The sequence below is a fragment of the Mixophyes fleayi genome, chromosome 6 (assembly GCF_038048845.1).
Source record: "Mixophyes fleayi isolate aMixFle1 chromosome 6, aMixFle1.hap1, whole genome shotgun sequence".
NCBI classification, from domain to species: domain Eukaryota; kingdom Metazoa; phylum Chordata; class Amphibia; order Anura; family Limnodynastidae; genus Mixophyes; species Mixophyes fleayi.
The window spans coordinates 87,145,904-87,170,421 of record NC_134407.1 but is presented as its reverse complement, the minus strand read 5'-3'; the positions used below and the strand labels follow the sequence as shown (position 1 = coordinate 87,170,421).

General features: G+C 36.4%; 1 protein-coding gene across 9 annotated transcripts in view; it reads left to right on the top strand.

Annotated features, from left to right (window-relative positions):
- Positions 1 to 2,101: 2,101 nt before the first annotated feature.
- Positions 2,102 to 24,518, top strand: part of LDB3 (LIM domain binding 3) — a 162,080-nt gene continuing 139,663 nt past the window's right edge. For 8 of the 9 annotated variants that reach the window (XM_075217015.1, XM_075217020.1, XM_075217019.1 and 5 more), the window contains exons 1-2: positions 2,102 to 2,180; positions 10,212 to 10,339. In XM_075217015.1, the coding sequence (XP_075073116.1) occupies positions 10,247 to 10,339 (93 nt within the window). In that variant the 5' untranslated portion in view covers positions 2,102 to 2,180; positions 10,212 to 10,246. Of the gene's footprint in view, positions 2,181 to 10,027; positions 10,089 to 10,211; positions 10,340 to 24,518 lie in introns of those variants that run through there. The other variant, XM_075217014.1, reaches the window with a different exon arrangement.

Sequence of the window (24,518 nt, the reverse complement as noted above, 5' to 3'; positions counted from 1 at the left end):
AATAGACAGAACCCACGGTGGTAAATTGTTATTCATAGGTGAAAGTGACATTTCAGCTGGATGCATGGAGCTTATTTACTTGTACAGGATGAAATCACTAATCAACCTCTTCCACCAACTGTAGAGTTAAACAACTTGCAATTCTCTCCTCGGCAACCATTTTAGACAGTTTCACAATAGAATCAAACTTCTGATGCAAATATTGATAAACTCTTGTGACAGGTTATTTCTGTCTATGTCCCATGCACACTGCGTCAGTTTGAAGATAACTTTAAATACAGCAGATTTGGCTGGAATAAACTTCCTTCAGACAGCACTATAACCCCTTTCAATAGCAATATTACAGTTCTGGTCAGAGGTTTTAATGACACAGCTTGATATCTCATGTTTCATTTTAATAACTTGAACATAGCAAAGCAAAATAAACCATAAACTTATCTGTCTTCATATGAGTCCTGCTGACATTTCATGAACAGTAGCAAGCTAGGTCTTTCCTGTACTTCAAAGACGTACTTCTGGGCTGGTTTTACAGCTGGCTTTTACATACTTTTTGCTGCAAACATCCCTTAGGACAACAGTTCAGCAATAATTTATTTCAGTGGCTCTTTGAGGGAAAATCCTTCATTATCCCAGCCAGTGGTTATACAGATAACTCACAGCCAGCAAACACAACCCACTAGGTTCCAACGGTCCATTTTTGGCTCCTTCCATTTTCCCCCAAGAATCTCCTTAAATTCTAGTACATGCTATTACCAAAATGCCCAGCTTTTGCAACTTGCTACAGTGTTTAACTAGCTCTACATACTTCTAGTGCAGTCAGGGGCTCTAGTGTGCAGCCTGGGGTTGTAGTTTGCAGTTTGTCCACCCCAAAATGGCCAACTCAATTTACATTGAACTTCCCAGAGGTGCTTTCGGGAACTGTAATTTTCTGAATGAGTGCATGCAGTAATATACCTGTGATTTGCAGGGTATTACATTGGCATCTGCAGTCTTCTGTTTACATCCTGCCCCCAGTATCTGATCAATGTTAGTGGTTTGAAAATTCTATTTTGTGCATGCTGATACAAATCTAATGATGCCAGGTTTGTGATGTAGAGCTAGGAGGTCTATCATAGACAGAAGGTGCAATGCATTTAACACCCCTGAATATAGAGATACTGCAGTAAAGGTATGTACTAGATACACTCTATTAGGAAGTACATAGGATATATGTTTTATTTTCAAAATAGATTATTTGGGTTTATTTTGCACAATTAACCCCTAAAAAGTGTCCACCAAACTAGACTTATCCTTTAAAAATGCATGTACTTCATTTTACAAACTTATACAACCCCAGAAATGTCATAGCCTTATTCTCTCAAAGTATATTGATACTAAATAAGTCTTCTTTATTTACAGTCTGAGGAAGGATGTTCTTTAAACCAGTGAGAATTCCAGAGAATTCATTAAGTTACACCAATTTTTAGCAATAATACGTCCATGCTAAACTGGGTGCAATAATAATTAAAATACTTGTTACTATTGTATATCTTCATAATACATTGCATATGAGGCCTGATTCAGTTACTATGCAACTATATGAGTCTGTTCTTCTTTCTGGGAGTCCCCAGTGATGTCACCTGGCGGAATTGCTATTAGGCTTTTATTCAGACTTTACTATTGATCAAATATTTTTAAACTGCATGGCAGGCACAACTTAAGTCCAAAATTTCAAGTTTTAACATCCAGTTCATATTAAAATAGGCATCAGTATTCCCAACCCAGATAACACAATTACATATATTTAAATTTAAATACCTCTAACATTAAAAAATAGCAATACATTTATAAAACATTACAGTATAATACACAATAACAATACATTTATAAACAAATATTAATAAACACTCAAGTTACATCCCTATGAAAAGAGAAACAGTAAAAACAAGTTAAAGCTACAAGTTTCTCCATCGGAAAGATGTTATTATTTTGGCCTATTTGCATTTGTTTGAAGATAACACCATGTGTAACTACAAGATAGATAACTGGAACTATAAGAAGTCCACCTTAAGAGCTCCCCCCTCCTCGTCCCCTCTCCACGAGAATGACGTCACGCTGGATGCAGGGATCAGATAAATGTGCTTATGGAGCAACTGTTGAGCCACAAGAGCACCAGAGGGGATCTGCAGAACAGCTCCCAGGTAGAATCTAATGCCTTACCGACTATCTGCAAGCACTAACACCTCTTTCAGAGACATAGGAGAACTGCCTCCATTTCTCTTCCTTCTAACTTTCTGCATGGCCTACATCACATAGCTCTTAGCACTTTTTTATTCCTCTAAACAGTGCCTGACAGTATTGTGTTGTTTGCATTTTTTTCTATGCCTGTGCTTGCAGTGCCAGCTGGGACTAACTGCAGCCCATTTGTTCACTAATCACAGGGGATCAGCTGTTTTGCAAAGCTTGGAATAGACTGCATGTAGATTGATGTTGCTGTATAGTTCAGCTCTCTTATTATCACTTAGATTGTATCCACTGCATTCACCAATAGCCACCTTAGATCATTCTTTCTATACAACTTTCCTTTATACAAACCTTAGTTTCATTAGACCGTGGAAAGAAAAGTATGCAAATCTGTTGACTACTTTTACTTTCCTACTGTACATTATATTTGCATTATAAATCTAACATGTGGAGGTTAATAAGTTAAAATGATAATAATTGCTACATGGTAGGTATCTACTTGAATATATATATATATATATATATATATATATATATATATATATATATATATATACATATTGTGAATTTATTTATAAACAATTGAATTCATTATTAGTATTTAAATACGTATAGCCATTAAATGGTAACATATTGGTCACACATAAAATGAATTATAGCTGACGGAATACTGATTTACTCAACAAATATTTGTCACTACCAAATTTATGGTACAAACTAAACTACTATGTTCAATATTATCTTAAAGTAGGGTGCTTACAATAATTAATACTATCCAAGTGTTGTTGAGGCAATATCAATACACCCTGTTATATTAATGCATAGTTACTGATTGATATTAAAGCTTTTTTGTAAAAATGTATCCTCTTAAAACATGAGCCTGACTGTTCATTTATAAATAATACTGGGATGATAAACCAGGAAAGCAGATTTAGGCCTAACCAATGTGCTACATGAGGCTACACTACCTTTAGGGCTTTTGTTAGTCCTTTAATTGACCAATGTAATAATGTCTTACTACTGCATTATAAGCTTAAAAAGCAACTACTATCATGTTCTTAGAATAAACCAAAGCAATCTGTATTTTTACAATTAACTATCTACAATACATTGTCCCACATATCCTGCTGCTTGATAAAAGTGCCACATTATTATAATACAAACATGTAGTTATAATTGAAAAATATCGACGGTATGCATATCAACAAATAGAAATAGGCAAGCTAATGAACATGTTATTTTGAACGGTAGGTTCCATTTCTGTTCCAATAACTTGTTTCAATATTCATTTTGCAAAATACAACATGTAAAGTGTGCAATCAGGTATAGATTTCTATATTTACTGCACCACCCCATTCATGTTGCATTATTCTTTAACATGCAGTGTAGCAGCATGCTACCTTTCCAACATGTTGCATCTAAAAATACATTGTAATGTGAATATGCGGCAGTCGTGCTATCACCATGCTGTGTCCACGGCACATGTAGAGTATAAAATTAAAACGTGAACAAGCCCTAAGACGTTGTCTTAGCTTTTCAGACTAATATTATCCATTTGCCAAACCAACACTTTGCCTGTTATGCAGTCACTCTTGTGCAGCAAACCCATAAAGTCAAACTATTTATATTCCTAGCTCCATAGTTAAGGCAGGAGAAAAATAAACCCATGTTTCATTTCAGACTTGGACTCAACTTCCACATTGCCCAACTGAAGGCCTGATGGTCTGACCAGCTGCTCTGGACAGCTCTGAGGAGCTGCATTCAATGAGTTCTGCTCCCCTGACTTCCTACTCAATCTCTGCCAGCAATGAATGCTGCACTGTGAGATAGATTACATTAACACCTGTCACATAGCACACATTCAGGACTAGAGTAGGCTGTCTGACATGCTCCTAGAAACTGACCAAGGTCTATACCCATAAAATAGAAGTTTAAAAGATCGTTAAACCTGAAATGTAAGTTACTTTACATATACAAGCCATTGTGAAAATATTATTTTATTTCTATTCCTTGAAAAATTAATGTTTTGCTATGATGTATCATCCATTTTTCTTTGAATAGCGATAAAAGAGTGTATGTGTATTGTTAATTTTGGGCTACTGGTTACGTGTAATGTAAAACTACTACAATTACACAAATGAAAATGTAATAATTTTCACAATTAGATAGCTTTAGGAGCTTATCAGAACTGAATAGATTTGTCATTATGGGGGAGGCATTTTTGTCTCTCACCCCACAAACATACATAAACAGTGCTAATTTGATGTTACGGTATGATTACAAAGAACTAGATCAATGGGCAAATTAGCCACACGTGTGACTGGTCATATTTGTTAAACAACTAATGAAAATGTAGGTCAAATAAGGGGGGGTAGCTCAACCCTCAGTAAGAGTAAATAGTGATAATAATCCCTGGGCGCATACACAAAAGTGGCATGTATAATACACATTTATTTGAAATAGACAAAAGGAAAAAGTTGCAACTCTATAAATATGGCTGTACAATATGGTCACAATACTTGTGTACTGAACTCTTGTAGATAAAGTGACATGAACAGCAAATGTAAAAGTAACAAGTAATAATTCAAGCAAGCACTAGAGGTGCTAAAGCAGGATAAATATATCATGCAGAGTATGGTAAACAGTAGCAATGTCCAGAGCAGGAGTGGCCACAGTCCAATTATCCTGTATTATGATATCAAGCAAGTGGAACACTGCTTTTAGGCTGCCAAGTAATAGTCCACAATAGAGTTGATTAACAATAAAGCAGTCCTGAAATAAATCCTAGTTCAAGAAGCAAGGCAGTACAGACTAGTATTTAGCATTCTAGTGACCATTGAGACCACAGAGAACATCCTTGTAACCACCTATACAATATAGAGAGCATTCTTGTGAACGCAACACAATGAACAGATCATGCACCCTCCGCAACCCATTTCATGAACCCCATCAGTCATTTCATCACCCCCAGACGATTCATCAGCTCCCAGCCAATTCATCACCCCTGAGACATTTCAACAACACCCAACCATACCATAATTTCCCAGCAGTTTCATCACCCCCAAAGCCAATTAATCACCCCCCCTCAGCCATTTTTTAACCCCCAGTTGCCAATTTATACCCCCTCGCAGGAATTTCATAACACTGCCAGACATTTTGTCACCTCCCCTCGCCTTTCCATATCACCAGCATATGTCACTTACCTTCCTCTCCTTTCTCTTCCTCTTTAGCAGCAGCCTTCGTTTGTCAGGGACAGGCAGCCTGGCAGCAGATCCGATTGCTGATAGCTGCCTGCCAGTGCGACTGTGGACAGTTCTTAGCCCAGTCTCGTGAGATGTGGTAATGCTAATCTTGCCAGACCAGACTAAGAATCACGACCGCACTGACAGACAGCTAACAGCAATCAGATTTGCTGCCAGGCTGCCTGTCATGCATGTGGAGATGTTGGGGGTCGTCAACTTTAGTCCAGAACTAACCCTGATGATTCCCTGCTACTGATATTAAAAAAAAAATATCATGGGAAGATAGAAAATTCTGGTGATGCCATAAGGGATCTGGGATTCAGTGCCATAAGGTTGCAGCCTGACCAACCTATTGGCCGATCAGGCCTTGGGAGAATTAGCACAGGATAGCAGTTAAAAGGGAAGCATGAATGGTTTCTAATGTAAAATAAACTAAGGGAGGAGAATCCCTTGAAGTGTAATGCAACCAAGCAAAGACTAAAATGCTTGATAACAAAGAAAAATAGCTTGCAATGATGTAACATCAACAATGAACTTCAAACACAATAATTTTTTCTGTTCAGATAATATTTTTTTATAAATACTGTAAAATATAACCATATAAGCTCGAACAGGCAACATTTAATAATTTATTTTAAGATCTTCAAGAACTGTGAAAGTAATTGTTCACATGAATTTTGAACTATAAATGCTTCGAGTGCCGGTGTCCAAGGGTAGGACGGCCTCAACTGTCGAACCTGATTGAACCGCAAACAAATTAAAGGTCCTTGAACCAGTTAAATTCTATTAAATTTGTACCCAAACTGTACCCCACAATTAAGATGTGGTCTACCTTGTGACTGGTATGTGTTTTATCACAATTTTTATGCATCCCATGATTTCATCTGCCTTTGCAGCTGCTACATGGCACTGTGAGCTGCGGCTTATTTCCTGTTAAGTAGTATACCAAGGTGCAGTTTGCAATTTCTAATTTTCTAAATTCTTCTGTAGTAATTTACTATATTGCTCTGTGATAAAGCTCTAATTAGCTTAGTGTCATTAGCAAAACAGGACACTTTATTTTCTACGCCAACTACAAGATCAGTAAAATAAAGTTTTAAAAGAACAGAGCCCAATGTTGATCAGTGTGTTATACTACTAATAACTGTAACCCAGTGTGAATATGTTCCATGTATACATTCTCTTTATCTTCTATTCTTCAAGTAGTTTACTACTCATGTACTTACTTTTCCCCTAAGCTCATATTATTTACCAGTCTGGTATATGGAACTGTATCAGAAGTTTTCCAAACATCCAAACAGAACACATTATTTGCAACACCAAGATCGAATTTAAAACGTACCACCTCTTAATAGCCAATTATATTTGTTAGACATAACTGGTCCTGTATTAAAGCATGCTGACACTGTATGATCACAGGTCTATAATATCCTGGTTCTGATAGTAATCCTTTTTCAAAGATTGGTACCAATTTCTGCCAATCTTGTGGCACTGACCCACTAATGAGGAAGTCCTAAAATCTAAGAACTAGTGGTCTATACATTACTGATCATAGTTCTTTTAGCACACGTGGGTGGTTACCATCTGAATCAGTTTCTTCATCTGCCTTAACATTGTTTAGATGTAACTGCACAATCTCCTGTGTTAGACAACTAAAAATGTAATGGTATCCATTTTTTTTGCTACCAAGCACAAGTCCTAACATTTGTAATGTTAATAGATCCGATTTCAATATCTATCTTTAGTTTCTTTATTTTCTACAATTATTTTTCCTAGTCTATAACAGAGTTGCTCAAAATGACCAACCTGCCATTTATGTACTTGAAAAACATATTGGCATTAGACTTGTTCTTTTTGACGATCCATTTTTATCTTTTCTCTAACCTGATTTTCACATATTTTGCTAGATTCCTTGTATTTCTAGAATTAAATGTACAGTGTCTTCTAGATTTAGGAATTTAAATTCCCTTAGCACCAATATTTTTTATTTAACCACATTGGTTGCCTTTCATTTAAAAAAAATCTTTAAAATCACTTTTAAAATTTGCAGTTTGGTCTCTATGCTTTTATTTTCCAGTACAGTTGCTCAGGGTACAAGATGCAATGCTTCTCTAAGCTGATTAAACTTTGCCCTTCTAAAATTCATAGTTTTTGTAGATTCATTACAAAACGTTCCATTGAAGCTCAAGTCAAATGTTACCATGTTCTGATCACTATCCCCTAAATGCCTCCTCATCTGTAACTGAAAACCAACTATTAGAATAGTCTGCTGCTGGCTCTCAGAGAGGCTGGGAATTGTAATTTAATACTAGCTCAGCCACTGATTCCTTATACTTTACTCATACTACATACCATGATAATCCGGGCTGGGCAAATCCCAGCAGCCAGGTAGCTAATGCACCTAAACAATTACTGCTAGGGTCTAAGCTTTTGGTATCATTTTTATTGATGCCAGTGGATGCACATCTTCACTGAGTCCTTAATATATCCTACTCACTCCTAAATACTCCATCATTTTGTGCACCTCTTGTGATAAGAACTCAATGGGCCTGAGTCATTAAGGAAAGTAAGGCAAAAAAAGGAGTAAATATTCTCCGGGAATACCATGTTACAATGCAAGGGGTGCAAATCAGTTTATTATTTTGCACATAAATTAAATTCTGACTGTTTTTTCATCTAGCACACAAATATTTGATAGCTTTCTTTTTACACTGAAATTTAAAGTTGATCTAGGACAGGCTTGGCTAACCTGTGGCACTCCAGGTGTTGTGAAACTACAAGCCCCAGCATGCTTTGCCAATCTAAAGCAGCTTATTGCTGTAAGGGTATGTTGGGACTTGTGGTTTCACAACACCTGTGCCACAGGTTAGCCAAGCCTGAAATGGACATGCCCTATCCCAAATATAAAACTCTCCCCACATTTCAAATGTATCTCTCCCTCCAATGCAACATGGTTTTGCCCAGGTGCAAAGTTACTCCTTTTTTACGCTTTGCTCTCCTAAATGACTCAGGTCTGATATGTGCTTGTTGTCTGAGGGGGGAAAAAATATGTTGTTAAGAATACATGAAGTTTCAGGTATCCAGGCAATCTTGACATTTGCATACTGTATATATAAGAGAGTGATTAAATACACAGTGTACATTTTTAAGTGTTGTGCAATAGGATTAAGTGAATATGTTCTTAGTTATAATTGTAATATTATTCACTTTCTTAATATATCACCTAAACATCTATTTTTCAATTTTTTTTATTTCTAACATGTTTTGTAAATTTATTTCACGGTTTGTGTTTAATAAATAAAATGTATTTGCATGAAAGAGAAAATGTTGAAGTAAAAGACAAAAGTTGCTATGTTATAGCTTGCAACAGTGAATACCCAATCACAACATGATGAAGGTCTGTTATTATTATATTTAGGACAGAGTAGAACACAGCTTGGTAATGTGTCCTCTTTATTTTAATAGTTTTTCTAGCTCATTATCAATGTCATGTTGCCCATCAAACCAGTGGTGGAACTACCACTGGTGCAGTGGGAGCAGTGCTCAGGGGCTCATGGAGATAATGGGGCCTGCTGCATGGGGAACCTTAAGTCTCTGCATAAACCGTTAATTTGTTTACATGTTCTGTGTCACCGTACAATGCACAATTAGCCAATGCTGTTGTTGCCTTGAAACAATTATTTCCCCCCTGTCCTTTAAGTGAATTATATCAAAATTTGCTTGCTTTGGTAACTGTGGGTTTGACACCAATGTGTTGAATTACCTCTCAACTGATAGTCAAGCATCATGGGAAATGTAGTCCAGGAACAGTTGGCATAATTCCTTGTCCCTTATATTACATAAGTGACAAGAACTGTTCGACACCATTTGTTTACTGTAGACCACAGGGTCGCATAGAGTAGAACAGTTTAGATGACATGGCTTTATAGTACAGATTTACTATAGAGTGCTAATCCTTAGCACTTATTAATTCATGATCATTTGGCTAGGAGTTAAGTCTTCTTAAGATGTAGCATCCTTCAATGAAGCTATGTCTTTGTCTCATAACCATTCTTGCACTACTACTGAAATTCACTTAGGTCATTTTTACTGGTGCATAGTGTTTAACTGAGTTTATAAGCAATATTATAAATGATTATTTATTATTATTTATTATTTTAAGTAGTGCAGTGTAAATATATATACCTATATGCCTCTGACAAAGTTTTTAGCTTCCCTTAGCATTCACTGTCTTGAAATTCTTGAAGACTCTAGAATTTACATTACAATGAATGACCTCATTGAAAAGATTGATATTTAACCCAGTACAAATCATTTTAGACACACAGGGGCCTATATTATATAAAATGAAGAACACATATGACACTCTTCATATTGCACATGGCTATTTTAATGAAGATTAGCATTTACTATGTCAGAAATTTGTTGAACACAAAAAGGAGTGGGATGTTCGTAAAGATCCTCTTGACTACTCTGAGGCAATAATAGATCTCTGAGTCACAGTATCCTTGCATGGGAGGTATTTGGTTACATACCTTTTATGGGTCCTGCTCAGCTGGGATATCTGTATCTGCATTATACATCCCATCTATTCTTAGGTAGCACTTCAAGCCGAGTGAACAGGCAAGATTACAATTACCTTATAATTGTGTGAACCAAGCACTTTTCCCCCTGCATTCCTGCTTTTCTCATTAGTTTGACCTTGGTGAAACAGCTTATTTTTTTGTCTGTTTTTATTTCTCTCAGAGCCTTCAAGTGGCTGCGCTAAAAGTTGGCAAAAAATGGCTTACACTGTCTCTCTCGCTGGACCCGGCCCATGGGGATTCCGCCTGCAAGGAGGAAAGGACTTTAACATGCCCTTGACCATCTCCAGAGTAAGTGCAAAGAGGAATGACATCAACATGTTATAGTGTTAAAATTACCCTGAGCGAATTCTATGTGCGTCTGATATAAGGACATAATATTCCGTAGGGTGATAAGTGTTTGTTAAGAATAAATTTCAAGGAGTGCTTATGAAAAGCTGTATATATGTGAGTGGTGAATAGTAAAACAAATACCAGCTTAATCTATTTAACTTGTTCCTTTTCTACAGTTTCTAGTGTGATTGAGCTGATTAAGATAAATGCAGTTGTGGCTACTTTTCTATACTGCTGTTAAAGATATTAACAGGCTTATTTAAATAAGATATGACATGATATTTTATCTGCTTAATGCTTTATTTTTGAGCATACACAAAATAAAGTTGTCCTAGAATTCAGCCAGTCTTTGAAGATGTTATAATACTGAGTACCTGCCGTTTGTCTTAAACAAATGAATATCTTACACGTGATCTACTCAATAATAAACATGGATTGGTATCCATGCTTATTATTGAGCTAATTTAACAATGAGGGATATAAATAAAACTGCATCTGGTACAAAATCAGACAGGCAGGACATGCAATGAGATTTTTTTGGTATATTCCTTTTTACATTGCGATGCATGCAGCAGAGTTTACTTAACAAGATCACAAGTGGATGTAGTTAAAGCAGTTTTGTATTGTGCTTTATTTTAAAACAAATGCATTGTCTATACATAGTCATTTCAAATAAAAATGGGAAAAAATACCTCCAGCTACTGACTAATTAAAATCTAGCCCTAACCAAAAGGTGTGTTGAAAGTTTTACATAAAGCATAGGGATATTTTACCATGTGTGACCAGTATTTATATTAAAACTTACCCTTTATCGGTGTATACCCAAACTGGGCATTTTTTTGCCCAGTGCATGACATTTGTGGTTTCAACTTTCAGGGTAGCAGGCGCTGGTTTTATAAATGTCTTTTACTCTACAATGAAACTTCCGAAAACCACCATGTAGGTCTTAAAATGTCAAAGTCACCAGCTCTGGTTTCTTCTGTATGTGCTTTAGATACTGTTTTCGTTGTATGGACACTTCTTGATGATGTATACCTGCTATTTAAAACTCTATGTCAATATCCATTACAGTGATGTTTGACCACTAGTTTTGATAAACGTGTGCATGTGTTTTACTTTTTAAGCAATGTACTACATCTACATTTATTCACTCGAAGGTCCTTGAAATGGGTAAAAGATTAATAGGACTGTTTTAGCAATCAAAGAGATTAAAAGGCATACTTATAGGAACGTTATGAAATAATTAGGTGTATTTTCTCTTTAATAAAGTTTGCTTAGTATAAATGTATTGCAAAAGTACATCTGCTACATCATCACATTACAAGGCTTCTTAAAGTGTATGAAATGGATGTTGGGGTCTAAATTATCTATCTATTAGTGACATAAAGTACCTAGTGTGTCAGTTTGACCAGCTGTGAGAATAAAATTATTTTGTCTGATATAAGTAGATTATTATAAATCCATAGATTACAAACCTGTAATATTAAATGTCACATATGTAACATGACTATTGCATCGCTTCCGGTACATTGCAGGTTATAAAGACCTGGGTATTACGTTCCTGCAAAATGAAAAATGTGCTAAAATATAGGTAATATCCTATTGAAATAGGATACCATACACATATCTAGACATGGTGTCCAACAGTTAAGTGGACATTGTCCTGGTAAAGTTAACCAATTACAGGTTTTACATGACATGAACAGATGAAGTATAATCCCTCAGAAGCTGTCACTTCTAAGATACCAATTTACACTGCAGTGCCACCTGTCTGATTTTTACCTTATATTGCATTTATAGTGACATAAATACTCCAAATTCACCCTTGAGAACAAAATAAGCTGAGAAGATAGGTTAACAAAGAAGGAGACACCTTAAATAATTGAATTCAATTATAAAGCCATTCAGAAATACAAATATGTTGTGCTCTGCGGACTATACGGACTAGCATGAGTGGTGCTACAATATCACTCTAATAGTGAAAACGTTTTGGGGTCATTTTAAGTTGCTCCCTAGTGACAATGTAAAAATGAGCATAATTTCTGAGAATTCCATTTAAATTCCATCCATTTAAGCCAGTGATAAGCAACCAGACTCACTTCACGGGCCACATGGGCCGCCCTCTAGCCTTCAAAAGGGCAACACATTACCCTTAATCTAAGTATTATGTTAAAACAATATATTTAATCAATGAAAGAGACACCTGTCTGTAATAACATATCAGCAGATAAATGTTACAAGCTATAACAAACAAATCTGACAATAAAACAGAGATGAGATGGGGGACGTAGTTGAAGGCTCGGGGGGCCGCATGCAGCCCATCACTTATTTAAGCTAATGCTTTGCTTGCTGGCTATGTCAAGCAAGGGCTGAGGCAGAAGCAATTGAAAGTAACAGCTTTCACTTTTTCCAAGTTTCCCAAGTGTTTACACTAAAAGACATAGTGGAGTGCTACTTTGCACATGTATGGTGCTTGATTTGTTTCTGTGTGTCACCAAACAATATAATAATTGAATGCAACCTTTTAGATCTGCTGTGTTAGATTAGTCTGTGTGGTGATGTCACCAGTATACCCCTACCCTTAGTGTACAGTTACCCATTTCAGTACTTGTAATAATTGCAAGGTGCATTTTCAAGGTTCATATAAATTGCTAAGATTGATTTTGAAATGTTCCTGCCTTGATCCAGAACACAGATCGGCTAATTTACATTGTTTGAAACTGTAAATGTGCGTTATCCCATAGGAACCAATTAGACATTTGCTTTTGTTAGTCTAACTTAGTCTAACATTCAAAAGGTCGGTAATAAGTTAAAATAATACATTTATTCAATGGAAGAGACACCTATCTGTAATAAAATGTCAGTGTTAAAAGTTATAGTAAACAGATCAGACAATAGTGCAGGAAGGAGCTGGTGGCTGAAGCTGAAGGCTCAGAGGGCTGCTTGCAGCCATAGGGCCACCTGTTCTCCATCACTGGTCTAACCTGTAATTGACTGAGCAAAGTGTGTTGCAGTTTTCTTTCTATGGGCTGCTGCACTACTATTTAATTGCTACATTTCTGGAATTTCTATGTACCATCGAACATTTGAGAAAACACAGCAAATGTGCACAAACCTGCTATATATATATATGGCTTAATAATAAGCTATACATGTGTAAGACAATTGTACTGCATACGTCCCGACAGTTCACAGTAAATAATTGGGATAAAACAGGACTTGCAATTTGTAAAGCTGGGTACACACTACACTGTTTTCGTCCAATAATCGGCTCAAACAGCAGACATACGACCGCTCGTTCAAAAGTCGGGTCAGTTTGTATAGTGACACAATGGTTGAAAGTCTGCCCAAATGGACGATTATCGCCTCCTTTGGTTGGTCGAACCATTTAATATTTTCGGTCCAATCTCATTTCTGCTGTGCAGTGTGTATAAACTTCCGACCGATCAGCAACAGTGAGTACGAAATTACAGTCATTGCTCACGACAACATGGCTGTAAAAAGTCGCTAAAGGGACGTCCGCTCTTCCCTTTATGGTCCTAAACAAGGCTAGTGTGTATGCAGTCCATGGACCGAGCGATCGTACCATCGGTCGCATGTAAAATTGCTCAGCATAAAAAGTTGGTCAAAATTTCTGTAGTGTGTACACAACTTAAGGCACACTCCATTTAGCTGTGACAACACCCCATTCTGGCAATGTTCATTTTGCCCACAATTTATCTAGACCTTTAGGATTATAATATTGCGTTTCACTTACTATAAATACTGTATTTTGTCAACCACTGTAAAATCCCTCTGACACTTGAGGTTAAATAACTTCAATAATTGCATGCACAGTAATACTGAGTGCAATCATGCAGCTAATAAGCACAGGTATTACACACAGTAAAGAACTGTAATTGATCCCATTTGTTTGTTGGTGGAAGTTGTTTCATACTGTGAAATCAGATACTACATATTTTGAACTCATTTTAAAGCAGGTGTAAAACACATTTTAACAGGGTAATAATCCTATGAGGAATTTTTTAGGTTTTTGAAGAGGGACAATGTTTATCCCCAACCCACTAATTTGTGAACAATATAATTCTATGACTTTTATTGCTGTTTAAACAAAGTCCATTGTGTAAGCAAAGGTTGAAAATGCCAAATAAACACCCTTCTACTTAGGATGATCTGACTATAGCTTCAGTGTTTTATTTGTGTTTATAACCAAACAATACAAAATTGTGTTGCAATCGAGGAGGCAATATGGCCTTAGATTAATGAATGAAAATATGCAGCAGTAATAGTGAAAAAATGTTTCTAAAAATTTGTTACTGTAAGAGAACTCAGATAAACAAAGTTATTTGCTTATTGGCTGTTATCTGTTGCAAAACTTTTGTGCTACTCTAACTATTTTAAAACTTATGAAACACATTGAGCCTGAATCATCAAGGCGCATATAATGAGTTTGTTTAAAACACACAGAAGTCAGGCAAGCACATGTCCAAATTTAACAAGGAGCAGATCTGAAGATATATGCGGTGATGAATACGGTGTACGTTTGCTCAGCTCTACTGCACAAGACACTGCAGGATACGTCCAATACTTATGTGGAATCTAAATTCGCAAAAGAATGCGAAAGGAAAAAAAAACATTAATGTCACCTGTTAATAATATAGGTAATAACGATAAAAGAGGCCTCGTTGCAGGTAGGCGGGGAGATGGGAACTGGGCCCCCCACCCTTTGCATCTGCCATGCAGCGGGCACCATTATCTCTATCGGCCCAGGTGCACTGCACCTTCTGCACCAATGGTAGTTCCGCCACTGGTATGTACGGTTCTGGGTGGATTATCACACAAAATCTGCATTTACATTACTTAATGAATCAGGCCCATTATTGTCACAATTTGACAAATATGTTGTGAATATCTGACTTCCATAGCAACACTTGCAACCATAGAAGCAGTCAGTGCAGTTTGTTTTCATGGGCACAGACGTTTTCATTATATATCAGTTATTTCTAAGATGTGTTTCAGACTGCAGGAACTTTATGATTCTGAGGTTTCAACAGGCAATTTCAGAGAGCAGTCCTCAGTTGCAGTACCCAGCATTATGTTTTTAATTAGACAAAACTGCTCAGGGGAGGATTTACTCTGTAGTTGTGTACATCTAACATTCTACTGTGGAAAACATTTACATTTTGTGTTATCTTTCTGTACATGGGTGTTTGACTTTTTATAGTTTGCACATGTACACATTTTTATTTGCTTCAAGCACTGGTCAAAATAAAATAAAATAGATCTACCGCATGTTGTTTCATGGGCACATGAAATTGTTTGCTGAGTGTGAAACTAAATTGAATATAATGCATCATGAATGAAAGATACCCACATAACGGTACTTGGTGGAAAATAAAGTTTTTAGTGTCAATCTCAGCAAAATAAAAATCAAATCAATAATGTTAACCCAGATGTATCAGGAATTTGAATATTGAGAAAAAATTCATTGTGAGCTGAAGCTTATCAGGACATAAATTGTATCTTTGGAATTTGTTCCAGGAAAACTGGAATGAATTGGAGTTATAATCATACAAATTCCATACAAAACTTCTGTCAATCATGATAATCAACTTGACAAAGAATCCCACAAAGGGCCTTGTCAACACACCCTTATTGTACTTTGCCGATACTTGAAGGTCCCTTGACTCCCCTGATCTGCCTTTATAAGCATAAGGAATCTTATATGCAAGATGCGACTGACTCTACACACAGACCCAAGCAAAAGTATTTTATGTGGTGATGCGCAGTAGTGACATTTGTATTTTCCGCTATGCAAATGGCCTTGCATCCAACTCTACATGAGACCCAAAGTGTGCTAGTATTGAACAAATCTTTAAAATAAAATTTCTAGATGATTTACAACTTCCTCCATATTCAGAGTCTTCTTTCTATCTGTCTGGATTTACTAATGTGAACAGAAGCTATAGTGGGTGTTCATCTGTAGTGGAGGTCAATTAGAAAGGGCAAAATATCTAGTCTGCACCACAAAACCAAGTTTGGTTCACCGTGTGCTTCAATTTGTGCAAGTTCACCTAGGTTTCTATCAAGCCACATACGTTTACACAGGAAGATGGTAGCTTTTGTGGAGGTCCAGAAGTTTCAACAGGCTGAGAGTAGGAGTTTGTGGAGTGGGGGCATTCCTTGAAGTAGGTGCACCAGTATGCCTAGATTTTTTGGAGCAATGTATAAACAAGATTTACATTTTGCGAGATTGTTGAAATTAAATAAAGGGAAGGAGAGGGTGCAATGTTGGGGGTTACACACCCATTTGTATTCTGCACTTCAGCAGAGAAATACCTTTCCAGACACATTCTGAACAATGTTTACAATGCCAATATTGGCATTGTAATAATGGCAGTTGCAATATTCCCTCACTCATGATTAATTTAAGCCATAAAAACTAAACCGAAAAGTATTTTAGGAGAAAGACTGAACATTTTTTTATCTAAAGGAGTGATACTAAATTAGATCAAGGGTGGATTTTGATGTGACATTTACACTTGCGTACACTTCAGATTTTTCAACTTCTCCATTCACATAGTTGTACTTTTAGGTTGTGAAAGTAACATCCAACAGCAAAGGGTAGGTGTGCACTGGGCAGAACTGTTAAGGATTCCCAGTATGAAAACCACAGAGTTAGTTGAAAACAAAACAGAATTTTTATTTAGGACAAGGATTACACAAGCAATACTAGATGCAGGCAATAGTAAATACAGTAGCAAAAGTCCATACGCATAACAATAACAGAATATCAGAATTAGCAGAGGAACCTGAGTACTGCATACCAGGCACAAAAAAATAACTGCATGCACAGATTGTTAGGCTAACCAGGTTAAGCTGGGAATCTGGAAATCAGGCACAACAGCATAACTGCAGGTACAGGTTTTCAGGATAAGCAGGTATAGCTGGGAAGCTGGAAACCAGGCACAACAGGACGACTGCAGATATAGGTTTAGACAGGAGGAAGGTCAGACAATCCAGGGTCAGAATCCGGAAGATCCACAAACAATACCAGGGAGAAGACAGGAGCAAGGTCAACCATGGCTGGGGTCTGAGTCACAAGAAACGGTGCAGGATGATGGAACAAGCAGAAGTTAGATACCAACGAACAAACAGGACCAAAACACAGGAGTTTCTCAAAACCCAGTAGCAGAGACAAATGAACTGGCACCAGTTTGTTGGAACAGGCAGTCTTATAAGGGCCAGACACAGGTGATTAACAGGGGATTGATATTAACTCCTGCAGGTGAGGAGAAAAGGTCCAGGTATCAAAGCTGCACCTCTGGTAGTAAGAGGTACTGCAGGTCTGATTCAGGATAAGGACAGAGTCCTAACAAGAACATCTATAAGCAGTGGTGCAAAATTAAGATGTTTTTAAGTACTCATTGGGTGGCTTCGTTAATACCCTTCATTGGTTTACAATGCTTCTGTTTAAACTTGAATTTATTTTGTTATACATTTCACAAATATATCTATTAGTTAGGTATCTAATTTAGAAAACACTGTGATATTGATTATATAAAAAGATTTTGAGCTCAATATTTCTTGTTGTGAAAAAGAAGTAATTTATAAGACACTCTTCAAGCACATTTGGCATAAAGTGTATTAAAATAATTTTAAACACACTGTGCTAATTATTTGAGTGCTAAACATGGTCTTATAAGAGAGACACATTTTCAATTTTTTTCTAACTTTCTTATAATATTTCAACTTTATTTTACTTTTCCACAGTGCTCTTTCCGCTAATGAAGCTGGAGTGGGTAACATATGTAAACCCACAATGCTGATCAGCAGTTGATCGGCACTAATAAAATCCACCTGAGCATAGAACGGCTGTATTGCATAAGCAGTCTATCTATTTTACGTTATTACATGATCCCCACTATTTAGCCGGCATCCCTGGTATTAGGGAACCCCTTGCAAAGTCAAGGGGTACACCCAAGCCAGTGAACTCTGCTAAACAATTCTGGATGATGGTGGTTGGACAATAACTGGTGAGTTGTTGATATTTTTTTTTTTAATGTAAGTTAAATATCACCCTCTTCTCCAGTAGTATTGATGAATGGGGCACCCACTATAAAGTTTTGTTTTTTTAAAGTAAAATAAAAAAAATAGTGACGGGCTGGAGGACAGAAAATTAAAGAGTTAAATGTTTATGCTGACAGCTACACAAGCATCTCATTCAAGTAGAAGCCAGCACTGTACTGGCCTGGTCTCCTAGAAGTGGGATAGACAGTTCAGTAAAATTTATGGTGATGATGCTGAAAGGGTTAACTTAATAGACAGAGTTGTGCAAGAATCAAGATTCATGTCCAACCTTATCCAAATCAAGCCCAATTGACAACATTATCCATTTGATTTAAATTTAAGACATTTTTATCGGTTTCAACTTCAGTCAGATTGATTTGCTTAATCTTACAAATTATAGTGACTACTGGGAGAGTTGGCAAGTATGGCTAAGACAAAGGTGACTAATGCCATCGCTTTATGTTAACTTGTTAGGTGGCTTGTTAGGTGGCTTATGTTAAGTTGAATGCAAATTGTGTTTCTGGTGTATAATATGCTTTTATACTTCCGGGCAAGCGCACAAAGCACTAGTTCTGAAATAGTGGTGTGTGCGCATGTTCTGATGCAAAAAAAAAGCATATTATACACCAGAAATGCAATTTGCAATCAACTTAACATGAGCCCCTCCCTGCGAGTAAAAGTTTAGCAGTAATGTAAAGTTGACATAAAAAGCTTTTGGAGTCTGGTTACTTGCCCATTGTATGGTGATCTGGAGGTATGTTTACTAAGGCTTCAAGATAGGAAAAGTGGAAGTGTTTGCCCATTGCAACCAAACATTCTATCGATCATCTTTTAGAATGTACTAGATAAATGATAGCTAGAATCTTATTGGTTGCTATTGGCAACACCACCACTTTTTTTTTTTTAAAAGCTTTAGTAATTCTACCCCATGGCAATAAAGCCTGATGTATCAAGTAATTAGAGTTATAACACTAAACAGTGTCTTCATAAAGATATGCTTGATCCATTTGATTCTAAACGTAGAACTGTATACAGTATATCTTCTGCCTCACAGTACTGGAGTCATGAGTTCGATTCCCAACCATAGCGTTATCTGTGAGGAGTTTGTATGCTCTCCCAGTGTTTGCGTGGGTTTCTTCCCACACTCCAAAAATATACTGGTAGGTTAAATGGCTGCTATCAAAGTGTCCCTACTTTCTCTCTCTGTCTGCGTGTATATGTTAGGGAATTTAGACTGAAAGCTTCAATGGGGGCAGGGACTGATGTGAGTGAGTTCTCTGTACAGCACTGCGGAATTAATGACACTATATAAATAGCTGATGATGATGATGGTGATGATTACCTATATACATTATTGTTAAAGAGAAAAAAAAGTCTAGTATCTTGCCTATGTTTGTTTTGTACTTGTATCCTATAAATGTGCTTGTGTAATTTCTGCTATATTTATACTGAGAAGTATCAACAGATGTAGAATTTTGGGCTTAGTTTAATATACTGCCCTTTTTCTCCATCCCTTTGAAGCACTGTTATCTCCTAATTATAGATGCACAGGATTAGACTAGGTTCAGGTGATTAACAAGCTGCAGGAGGTCCAAGAGTGGTCAGTGCAGGAGGTCATAGTCAATCAAACAGTGACAGGTGAAGGACCATTTGTGTGGCCCAGTCAAAGGGAACATTGTCCCTTCTTTCTTCTATCTATAAATAAACCAGAGGCCAGTGAGTATTCATGAAAGATACTTGTGGTGTTATCTTGCTGTCAAGTTATCACAGGCACAATTTGATAATCCCATGTTAAAGAGCAACCTGACAGTTACGGAGTGAGGTTACATCAAGTGTCTGTGTCCCAGGGGTGACATTAAAATACATCAAAAAGGGGTCTTCTCATTTTGTTACTTACTTGTGAAATAAATATCTTCTGTAGATTAGTGTAGAATAGTCTCCAAATGCTTTCTATAGATGAGGTATTCCAAATACTGCAAGAACCCTCAGAATTGTCGTCAAAGATAAAGCAAAAGACAGACACATTTATGATTTAGTATTGGTTGAATCACATATCTCATTATTACTTTGTTGACAGAATTACTTCTTTTGTAATAATTTGATAGAGTGATAGATACTGTAAGATCGCTATCATATTACTATGTCCAAGTCAATGACTGCAAGTGATAGCGAGGGTACACACAGTTTTATATAACTATATGTTTTAAATTAATTTTTTGTATGTGTTGCTAGTTATTTTCCAAATAAAACATCATTTATATTACTTTAATGGCATGACCTCCTGAATGACCTAATACATACTTTTCAATAGGGAATGTGATAAAATCTTTACCTTGTCTTTTTGTAAAGCTTCTCTCTGGAGAACATAGTATAGAATAGGCATGCTGTGTATCAAATAATGATGTTTGCGTTGAAGACACTTCAATTAAGTAATGTAATCAACAACCATCTTAGCAACCATTGGTAACAAAACTGTGACCAAGTTTGGTTTACGATGTCATTTTGGGGGTTAAACCTGTACGATATACATAGTGGGAAGCATGGAGCTTTTTTTCTTAACAGACACTGGAGCACATCAATCTATTTTGGACTTGTGAGTCACTTCCATAACCCTGTTGGAATGCATGCTGAGGTCAGGACATTTTAAACCAAATACATGTCCTGCTCAGATTCTATTTGGATACAGTACATCCAGTTACACAGATGGACTTGCCTATAAGTCTTGGTGTTCACTTGGTGTCTGAAATATATGAGTAAAAGCATACTGTATCTTTATTACTCAAATATATGACAACATTGATCAGGATCCCACAAATAAACTAAAATAGTTGTTTTACACACAATGGCAGTAAATGTTATTATTAGGTATTAACTTTTAAACTGAGACTAAAACAATAAGAAAGTTTTAGTGTGCAGTGAGATATGTCTTATATTGAATTATTTGTTAAACCTCTATGCCCAAGATGTGCTTTATTTAAACATGATAGCTGGCAATTTCCTTGCAAGCATTTTATAGCTTGTAGGTGTTTTATATAGGAGCATGAACGCCTATTATAAAATGTAATGTCTTTCATGTTTGTGTGAAATAAAGTTTGATTTGTACCAATTTTCCAAAAACACACTTTTTGTTCAGAAAACATTTGCCAGAAGCTGTAACTGTTCTTTAGCTGTTTGTATATGACACTGTTGTGTGTTACCTCAGGCAAAACGAGTGCTCCAGCCGCTTTTAAGAAATGGAAAAATTAATATAAATAAGGCTTTGTTTATATAATAGCCAATTCATGTGTGTTTTATAAATACATTTCATATAAATTTTCCATAATTCATGTGTATGAGTAAAATTATTTATTTTGCATATCTTCCTTAGCATTCATTAGTAAATGGTTCATGCTTCAATACTACACAGTAATTAACATAAACATTTAGTATTACAAAATGAAAAAAACACTTTACTCAATGTAATACACACATAAGAAAATTTCACTAGGGCAGTTGAATCGGCTCATGCATATCCCTGAAGATTTCGAGCAAAAAAAATTAAATAAAATAACTGAAGAAAAAATGTTTAAAAATGGAAAATAAACAATAATAAATAATAAAAAATTAATCCCCTTGTGAAAAAATGGCTTATTTAAATAACAATGCAATTTCCATTGAATTTCTCCTGCTACAGTAGAAGTAGATCCTTGTTAAATAGGCTGGCCCATGCATTGCATGGGAAAGCTATCATGAGAAAAAGCCGACGGGGGTTAACCACTTTATAGCTAGGGAGAAGTGATTGGTGACAAGGTAATGATCACAGGTGGTTTAAATAGGGAGGGTTGCCTGATCATCCAATCAATTAAATTAGTGTTTGGAGCAAATCAAGCAAAGTGTGCTGGGCAAACCATGTTGCAATACAATGGGTGCAATTCAATTTGATTTTTGCATGCAGGGAAATACTGCCTGTTTTTGCATGTAGTACACTGGGCAGCAGTATTTTTATCCTGCAATATGGAGTTGAGCAAGGATACACCACACTCCCAACTGTAAATCTGTCTCTACTTTCTAAATTTGCCCCCCACCCCCCTTGCAGTACAAGTTGGTATTGCTATGGTGCAAAATTACACACTTAAGTTGGATTTACTCCTAGCTCTACATGAAGTCCTAAGTGCACAGATTGTGTATGACTTGGGTATTGAGAATGCTTGCAGAACACATGGAAATTATAGACCTATGTTAACATATTTATTATTAATCATAAAGATTAATGATTTTCACATAACTGTGGTTTATCCTGCTTATGGTTTTGACACCAGTGTACTTTATCTTCAGCACTTAAATATCAGCAGGACACCAGAGCTATGAGTTACTCTTAAGAATGCAGAATAATGTATACATTGCTTTAAGCTGCCCGCAATGGAAATTTGAATTTGCTTAAGATGTGACTGTTAAAAATAAATGAAACAGGCTTACACTATACAGCCCACATAGAAAATAAAATGTTTAGGTGTTAGTATATCAAAAGTCAGTAGGTGTAACTGAAAATAGGTTAGAAGTTAATTAATGATGCATTTTAGAAATACCAGCAGGTGGATGTAATATAATTTTACAACAGGTTGAAATTGTTGTTTTCTGCCAAAAATGTTTCAGGTATGGGAAGTTAATTAGGTCCTTGGGCTGAGATAAACAAAGGCATAATCAGCACTTATGGCCATGGCAGCTTATGGTGACAAAAAGTAATACATCCGTTGTTTTTACCGTGAAAATATATGAGTAGCTTGCTTGAAACTGCAAACTGTACACTCAGAAGTGGGGCAATGACTAACTTTTTGGCTGTTTCACATACATACGACCGAGCGTGTAATCCATTCTCCTGCTCACGGCCATCTCTCCACTGCTTGTCTTCTTAAAGAGATGGAAATAGGAGGCGTGCAATGACAAACCAGCAAATAACCAGCTAATCACTTGCGCACCTTTGTGTATGATTACAGTGCCTACAAGGGCAGAAATAGATGTACTCTATAGGGAACTAGTACTTTTATTTCTGCCCTGACGGGCACATAAACACATCGTACATGCAGGGGAAGTCAAACAACGATCCAGTAGATGTCACATAAATGCCAGATTGACCCTTCCAAATGTTTGCAGAACTACAACTCTCATGACTGCCATATGGCCAGTAGGTGACAGAGACTGATACAGTACTACAGAAGGTGGAGGGTCCCAAGTTACATACTCAAGACAGAGTGTTACTTTATTATTAATGATTCGATTTTTAGATTGTGATGGACATCATCCAGTTATTTATAGTACATTAACGGGCATCCAAGACCCCATACCACAGTGAGACAGTATGAAGACAGGGGAAAATACTCTGCACTGCCAAGCATTACTCAGTGTACAAATATAGCAATGAGAGAGAACAGGGAAAAAATACTTTCTGCTCTTGGCAGGAATAAGTAACTTGGTCCATTTTGTGTGATTGATGAAGATTATTTCCGAAATTATCACGCTATTAATTCATAAGACTGGATAACATTTTCTGTGAAATTAAATAAAAATTTGAGTATGTAAAAATACGGATTTCCAGGATTATACATATATACCCATGCCTTACATTGCCTGCAGCTTAGGGGTAATATAAATTATAATTCTGTTAAACACATCTTGAACTGTGCTCTAGTTGCTTAATGTATGTTGCATTCTGGCTCTTAAATTATATTGTTAGTTTTGGATTACCTCAATGTTGTTAACAATGTGCTGCTTGGGCCATATATGCTCCTCTTCTACTATCTGGGGTTTATGAAGATTTCTTTAAACTCCTCAAATTTGTTGTTTGTTAACTTCTGAAATTTCATGCCTAGCCTTCTCCAATGAGCTGAACTTTTATTGTGTGTTATCACTATCATTGGTACTCCAATTACTTCATTTTCCAAATATTATCCTTTCTTTAAGTCAGACTTTAGTGCTATATAAGCCTATAGTAACCACTTATGGTGTACCTCTATAAATAAGAGGAAATATAGATGGGGTTCCTATTTTAATTTATTACAGAGCCCAATGTCTACTTTATAAAATCAATTCC